We start from the raw sequence: 7,923 nt of genomic DNA, 5'->3' as shown, positions 1-7,923 counted from the left end.
GGGATGATGGATTCTTTTTCACACCAAGTATCGGCAAGCAAAAGGTAGCTTTCAGTTCAGGATGTGTGACGTGAGCTTTTTTGAAACGCAGACCCTAGAAAGTCAACCACAAGAATGAGTTTACATGGTGGGCAGGGGCTTTAGATCCCTTTTCTACTCTTCTAGTCATCTCAACTAGGAGATGAATATTGTCTTAAACTATCAAATAAAATATTAACATTTCAACAGACTAAATATCTCAGTGGATAAATGTGGTAGAAAGAAGTATACACAATCCAAAAGGTTTCCCATGTCAGAATACCCAGTTAATAGCTGTGTTTTTCTAGTCACTGCACTCACTGAGCTTACTCTGTGCCAGACACTGCTAGAGCTCACGAGTACCTCGTTTATACATGACAACCTCCCAAGAGCCCTCCGGGTCTGCACGCTTGATTAAATTGTATGTGGTAAATGGAATCAAACCTATGGGCTCCAATTTCAGATTCCTAATACTCCAGCCTTCTTTAAACATGGGGAAGAAAAAGGAATTGGTGGGTGTTAGCTTTCTTTATGTAGATGGTAATATGACTCAAAGACTGGAGAATAGTCTGAGAGGTCCTTGTCACAGAGATGCCACCAAGTCCCTCAAATGGGGTCCTGTCAGTACAGTACTTTATATGTCAGAACATCATGCAGTTTTGCTTTATTTTTACCTCTGGGGATGGAAGGAAAATGATGTTTAATTAAGTTCTTAGTATTGAGAGAAAGGTCCCTCCCTGGGGAAAAAAAAATGCCACCAAAATTTATTCCAAACATTATAAATACAAAATTAAAGTCAGGATCATGAATGAACAAATGTTCTGGGCTCTGCAGACAGGTAGCCTCTGGTACAGTAAATGAATGGGGGGGGGGGTAGAAACTGCCCTATCCAGTGAAAAAAGCTGTTAGCAGTGATTGTAGCATTTGAATCCATTACCAATTATTTAGATTGAGCATTAAGATCAACACCACCAACACTCATGTATCTAAGCAGGCTAGACTATGGTGGCACTTGAAATCTCGGAAATGATTCTGAAAAATAATCAGTTCCATAGTTTTCAAAGCACAAGGGGAAATTCTAGGCAGGAGATTAGTTTGTGAAGATATTATTACTACTATCAACAGAAATTAAGCTATTTTATAGTCCTTATAAGAACAGTTATACTATTTAGAATGTACTCAAAAGAAGTAAAAACGACATTTACCTCACTAAAGCTCACGCTAAGTCCAGTGCTTTTTTTGTCTTTTGGGTAAGATCAAATGTAAGCAAACATTCTTACTCAAATTGTCTAATGGGTTGGTATCAAAGGCCTAGCACTTCAGGCATATAGCATCTACCTTGTTGAATAAGGAAAATATGACTATAAAAGAATGAAGAGTCTAGTGTATAATGCTTAAATATAAGAATTCACTAGCAGCCAGGCGGTGGTGGGACACACCTTTAATCCCAGCACTCGGGAGGCAGAGGCAGGCGGATCTCTGTGAATTCGAGACCAGCCTGGTCTACAAGAGCTACAGGCTCCAAAACCACAGAGAAACCCTGTCTCGAAAAACCAAAAAAAAAAAAAAAGAATTCACTAGCAATGTTATAAAAATTCTTTCATCTAAAATCTATTATGAATCTGAAGTTAAGACTCAGCCTAGATTCATGGAAATACAAAGTAAGTTTCCACTAATGATGTAACAAAAATAGCACAAAATGCTCTCCAAGCTGTTTTTCACATCAATTTTAGCAATTTCAGGAAACTGTAATATTCTTTATCCAAGAATATTTAACAAGGGGCTAACATTAAGTCATCATACTCCCATAGAAACTTACCATCGGCCTGATAAACCTTTCATATTTAGGTGGTTTTCTTGTAAAACCATCACCAACAAAGCAGACTTTAGTAACCATCCTCTTCCATGCCTTCTTTTTTCTTTTTCCTGTTCGAATAACTTTCAATACTTCTGTTTCTCCTTGGGCACGAACTTTGGGTAGAGGGACTTCCCATTTTCCCTAGAAGTGCAGGTTTGTATTGTAATAAAGAGTAAGAATGAGTCACGTGTTTTAGTTAGAGCAGAACACTCACTTCTAAACCAATCAGCACACTTCACTTGTTGTTCAACTGTTTCGGGGAAGTCTGTGCTGTTTCTTCAGAAGCCATCATTAAGAAAAATCAGTTAAGTTCATATATTCTGGTACATTAAATAAATGGTTTGGTTAACCTAAGATTTCTTCATACCTTGTTATGTTCCTCTAAGGCAAGCAGTGCATGTCCTAGTTACTAGTTACAAGCTCACTATCCTACTTAGTTTCTTCGTTAGTTTACCCTGAAGTGGACTTTGAGGTTGTCAGGTGTTCTCAACTGCTCCAGAATACACAGACACACAAAACAAAACCTCTCAAGGTATAGCAATACTAGGCACTGAAAAGAATACTGGACTAATATTCCTAAGACATGGGTTCTCGGAGCAACTCCAGCATTTCACAAGGACCTGGCAGCCAAGAATGACTTATAATCACTTGAACTCTAGATTTTTTTTTAATTTATTTATTTAATTAAGGATTTCTGCCTCCTCCCCGCCACCGCCTCCCATTTCCCTCCCCCTGAACTCTAGATTCTTTTATCTGCAGTTAGACTAGTTCAAGTTATTCATTGAGTAGATAACCGCTACTCGTCACAACATTCTAATATGGGATATTTACAAATTGAAAAAAAAGATTTCAATACTATGCATTTTTCTATTAGGTTGCTTATTCTATTCACAGGTGCTTAAAAATTTGCTCTTTTTCAAATTGGGACAGAATTTTAGCTAGTTTGACAGTACTTGTAAAGGGTGTACTAAAATAATTGTTGAATTTTTATCTACGTTAAGTCCCTTTGGAAATTTTCCACTAGAACCAATTTTGGCACTGCAAGGCAGGAAAAACAAGTAAGTTGTGTTTTTCTCCACAGTACAACAGCATCAGGGATTTTCAATTGTAGGAAGTCATTATCTACTGAATTCTTAAGGTTCATTACGTAGTTTTTAGTTAGTTTTTAAATGAAAGATGTATGGCATTCTCTTTTTGTGGTTTTTCGAGACAGGGTTTCTCTGTGGCTTTGGAGCCTGTCCTGGAACTAGCTCTGTAGACCAGGCTGGCCTCTAACTCAGAGATCTACCTGCCTCTGCCTCCTGAGTGGTGGGATTAAAAGCATGTACCACTACTGACTAGCCAAATGTATGACATTCTAATGGCTTGCAGGATTTCATGTAGATGAAATTGGTTTCAAACTTGCTATTTAGCAAAGGATGACCTTGAACTTCTGATCCTCCTGCCCCCCCACCAAGTGCTGGGATTACAGACAAACTAGGCAAACTTTTATCAACTGAGCTACTCCACAGCTCCCAGTGATACCTTTTGTTAAAACTTAAATTCGAATTTTTTTCAACGGGGATATTTCAATCTTGGTGATAAGACAGAAGTTTCTATCAAACTAAATTTATAAAATTGTGGCTTGAGAGCTGGCTTAGCAGCCAGGAGCCCTTCAAATGCCGCTTTTCAGAGTACCTGGGTTCAGTTCTCAGCACCCACATAGCAGCTCACAACAGTAATTCCAGTTCTGGCCTTTGTCGACATCATGCAGTGTCATAAATGCACACACATGGGCAAACATACATATAAAATAAAAATAATCAAATCTTAAATCATTAAAATAAAAAATTTACGAAACATTTTAGGACTTTGATATGCAAATGGAACTATTGTTGCACTTAATGTTCCAAATTAAACCGGAGATAAACCTAGAACCTCAAATTTTAATTTAAATATTTCTGTCAAACAAGACAAGATTAATTTTTTTATCGCTTACCGCCTTCTCTTTTCGTTTCTGCTTAATCATGTTGGAAAGCACCTTTGCTCTAGATTGCCCCTCTCTGTCCAGCAGGTAGGCAGGTACTGCTCCTTGTGGAGTCTTTTCATCATTCTTTTGCTTGGTGTTTCTCTTTTCGTGCATCTTAATACTATCAGAAAGGAAAGAGATTTGGAATGTGCTTGGCAATTATCACCCAATGGTGTTCCCGATCCCAAGAGTTAGACAGGACCACTTACGTTTTTTTCATTTGTATTTTCTCAGCATGGCGCTGCTTATGGTAGAGCTTAGCCTTCAGGCCAATCATTTTCTTTGCCTTCTTTGAACGTTCATGGGCCTCCCGACTTTCTTTCTTTCTCTTTTTCTCATGGTAATCCAAACGATATCCATAGCGTTTACGGTGTAATTCAATATGCTCGTTTTGTGGCTGAAATGATTTAAGAAACATTACTTTATTTAGGTAAAACTCCCTCCCACACTACCCAAAGCTTTAATGACTCTAGTACTATCACCTTTCATAGGATGTAAATTAAATATACTTTAACCTAGCCCATCATTCATATGTTTACACCGGCATGAATCCCAGGAAAAAGGTCCTGTCCAATGAAGAGATTTGTCTACTGAAGAGATGAGGGAACTACAGGATTTCATCATTGTTTTCCTTTGGACAATAAGGTAAATTATTTTCAGGTATTTTTATTAGAAACTTTGTCAGTTTTACCAAAAAACAATTTACATAAAACAAAATTTGCCATTTTTAGCTATAGGTTTGAGTTGTAATTTCTGTTTTGTTTTTTTGGTTCTTTTTTTTTTTTGGTTTTTCGAGACAGGGTTTCTCTGTGGCTTTGGAGCCTGTCCTGGAACTAGCTCTGTAGACCAGGCTAGTCTCGAACTCACAGAGATCTGCCTGCCTCTGCCTCCCGAGTGCTGGGATTAAAGGCGTGCGCCACCACCGCCTGGCACAACCTTATATTTCTATGTTTACTTTTTTCTACAGAACATATACACTTTTGCATCTGGCTTCTTTCAACTGGAATATATCCTTGTGCATATCAGTGCTTAACTATTTTATAATGATGGGTAGTGTCCCGGTGTGAGAACATAAACTCATTTGTCTGTCCACTGCCCACATGATGGTTATGTGGACTTTTTTCCCTTTGGTAGTTAGCAGTAAAGTTTCAATAATATAGTTGAATTCAGATCTCTGTATGGAAATTGTCCACTGCCATAACTGTCTTCCGAAGTGGATGTATCATTTTGTTCATTGTCAGTACTGTATGGGATCCCTTTGCATCCTAAATAGTTTCATTTTTTTATCAATTTAACAATGAAACTGATCAGCATTTATTTACATGTTGAGCCCACAAAAAATGACAATAATGCAAGGTCAAGTCCAGTTTAGAGAATAATGCTAAGTAACAAAACTATTACGGATGGTGTTTTTAACTGCTATCACATGAACTCTGGAGCAACTAAAGAAAGGTATAAGGCATTCCATTTTGTAGAGAAACATCCAGTAGAAAGAAAAGGGCAGGCAGTATAGACAGACAGGTTTGGTTCCGCAATGTATTCGCTGTTTGGCTTCTTGCAAAGACTATAGGTTTACTTACTTAGCAGTAAAATGGTGGGATGTCAATTAGTGCTTACTATACAAGGTTATTATCACAAGCCTCAACTCTGTTCCATCCGGCTGACACTGACGCCACGCTAGGACTTTAGTAGTGAACCGTCTCACTTGTGTTCCCCGTCCCGCAGCTAAGTTCCCGGAGTCTACATCCAACTCCACCGCGTCTCAGTTCCGCCTGCCACCGTCCTCCTCCCGCGACAGTCCGAGCACGCTAACCCTCAAGCCCTCCGCCGCCAGCGCCCGAAGCGGCCTCCTTACCATGATGACAGCTGCGGAACAGCCGTCCGCGACCTCCCGACTGCGAAAAACCTCTTCTGGCTCTCACTGACCCACGAGCACTCGCCGCGCAAGGCGGAACGGGAAAGGGCAACACTTTAAGAAGGCCGAGTGAAGAGTGAGCGCCACACAGCCGTTCCGAGTTGGCTCTCCGCTTTCTAGGCAGCAGAGCGGAAGTTGCTAGGAGGCGCTATTTATCTGACGCACCGCCGGAAATGGGAAGGTCTGCCTCCTGCGGCGCCGCAAGCCAGCGGGTCTGTACGTTCCTTCTGCAGGTATGGGGCTTTTTTAGGTAGTGGGGAGTTGTAACGTGAGCCTGTTGCCTGTTTTGGAGTGGCGGGCGCCCCTTGCTCCCCTCAGTCTGGCCGAGAGAAGCTAGTCGTTGGTGCACAGTGCTTTGTGAGTGCCACACTGTGCTTGTGCTGGGGACTGCTGACCTTGTGGCTGCGGCTGACAGCAGGCTCCAGCAGCCCAGCCCTTGATGCCTGCTAAATTAGGGACGTTTTTCTTCATCCTTTATCAAGGGCGACTGATTGTTTTGTTTTTCTTTTGTCACTAATGTGTGCACAAGTAATTGAAATTTATTATGTAGAAAGTAAAACTGCTGGGCCAACTGCCAGGAAAGCAAGAGATCATTTCGTTTTTGTGGAGGTTCAGGACTTAATTCCCTAAGTTCTTGAGGCCGGTTATTGCAATTCGGGAACTAAGACTGAGCGAACCTGGGTGAACTGGCTCTCTATTACCGGGAAGGAATTCCCAAGAAAGCACATGAAATTAGGGTCAGTTTTACCTTTTAAAAGGTGTGTTTTGTGACTTTATTTTATTTAATGTGTATGGGTGTTTTGCATACATGTATGTCTGTGCACCAGGAGCGTGCCTGGAGTCCTCGGAGGCTAGGAGAAGGTGTTGGATCACGAAAGATAGTTTGGAGTACTAGTGGATGCTGGGAACTGAATCTGGGTCCTCTGGAAGGACAGCCAAGGCTTTTAACAGCTGAACCATCTCATCAACCCCTAGTAGTCAAAAAAAAAAAAACAAAATCCTAGTTAATGCTTAAGTTTGGAACTACCAATATTAGAAAGTATTCATCCCAAGAAGTCTTAGTGCTTTGATTCAGGTTTTTGTCTCCATAGTATTTTGTTTTGTTTGAGTTGCCTAGAGTCAGTGTGAGTGCAAGAATTGTCTTTATCCACCTAGAAAGCAGTGCTAAACACAGTCCTTACTGAATGTGTGGAGTTAGCTTTCATGCTGTTTCTGTGATGCCGTAGATGAAAGATCAAAGTGCAGAGATTTCTTGGGGCTGGAGAAATGGCTCAGTGGTTCAGGAGCATTGCCTGCTCTTCCAAAGGTCCTGAGTTCAATTCCCAGCAACCACATGGTGGCTCACAACCATCTGTAATGAGGTCTGGTGCCCTCTTCTGGCCTACAGACATACACACAGACAGAATATTGTATACATAATAAATAAATAACTGGAGAAATGGCTCAGTGGTTCAGGAGCATTGCCTGCTCTTCCAAAGGTCCTGAGTTCAATTCCCAGCAACCACATGGTGGCTCACAACCATCTGTAATGAGGTCTGGTGCCCTCTTCTAACCTACAGATATACACACAGACAGAATATTGTATACATAATAAATAAATAAATATTTATTAAAAAAAAAACAAAGTGCAGAGATTTCTAGTGGTTTATCTAAGAAGACCTGAGACTCCAGCAAGTTGTTTTTGGTTTTAGTTTTTTTTTTTGTTTTTTGAGACAGGGTTTTTCTGTGTAGTTTTGTAGCCTGTCCTGAAACTCACTGTAGACCAGGCTGTCATCAAACTCACAGAGATCCGCCTGCCTCTACCTCCTGATGCTGAGATTAAAGGCATGTACCACCACCTTTCAACTTTTGTTTTGTTTTTTAAAGATTTTATTGAAGTGGGACATACATCCAGAAAATTGATATACTGCAGATGTATGTCTCGGTGGGTTTTCAGGCCCTATTTAATCAGCTTCTTCTTTAATCAACTTCTAGATCAAGAAATTACTTTAACCTGAATCTAGGAATTGCTGTTCTTTTCCCAGCTGTCATTGCAGGCACCTTTACATACATGGCATGCATTCACAGGGACACAGAAATAAAAATGTTTTAAATCTTTAAAAATTACTTGTGGCCGGGCGATTT

General features: G+C 40.4%; 2 protein-coding genes across 3 annotated transcripts in view; one reads left to right on the top strand and one right to left on the bottom strand.

Moving 5' to 3' along the window:
* Positions 1-5,927, bottom strand: part of Nsa2 (NSA2, ribosome biogenesis homolog) — a 7,062-nt gene extending 1,135 nt beyond the window's left edge. The window contains exons 1-4 of the mRNA XM_005356449.2: positions 5,740-5,927; positions 4,094-4,281; positions 3,855-4,005; positions 1,839-2,017 (exon numbers count right to left, since the gene is read on the bottom strand). Of these exons, the coding sequence (XP_005356506.1) occupies positions 1,839-2,017; positions 3,855-4,005; positions 4,094-4,281; positions 5,740-5,742 (521 nt within the window). The 5' untranslated portion in view covers positions 5,743-5,927. The remainder of the gene's footprint in view (positions 1-1,838; positions 2,018-3,854; positions 4,006-4,093; positions 4,282-5,739) is intronic.
* Positions 5,928-5,957: 30 nt separating this feature from the next.
* Gfm2 (G elongation factor mitochondrial 2) overlaps positions 5,958-7,923 on the top strand; it is a 41,904-nt gene continuing 39,938 nt past the window's right edge. For both annotated transcript variants that reach the window (XR_003377788.1, XM_005356448.3), the window contains exon 1: positions 5,958-6,032. The gene's annotated coding sequence lies outside the window, so the exon portion shown is untranslated. The remainder of the gene's footprint in view (positions 6,033-7,923) is intronic.

This window comes from Microtus ochrogaster, chromosome 19 (assembly GCF_000317375.1).
Source record: "Microtus ochrogaster isolate Prairie Vole_2 chromosome 19, MicOch1.0, whole genome shotgun sequence".
In the NCBI taxonomy this organism is placed as follows: Eukaryota; Metazoa; Chordata; class Mammalia; order Rodentia; family Cricetidae; genus Microtus; species Microtus ochrogaster.
The sequence above is the reverse complement of the archived record's forward strand: the minus strand, read 5'-3'. Positions and strand labels throughout refer to the sequence as shown.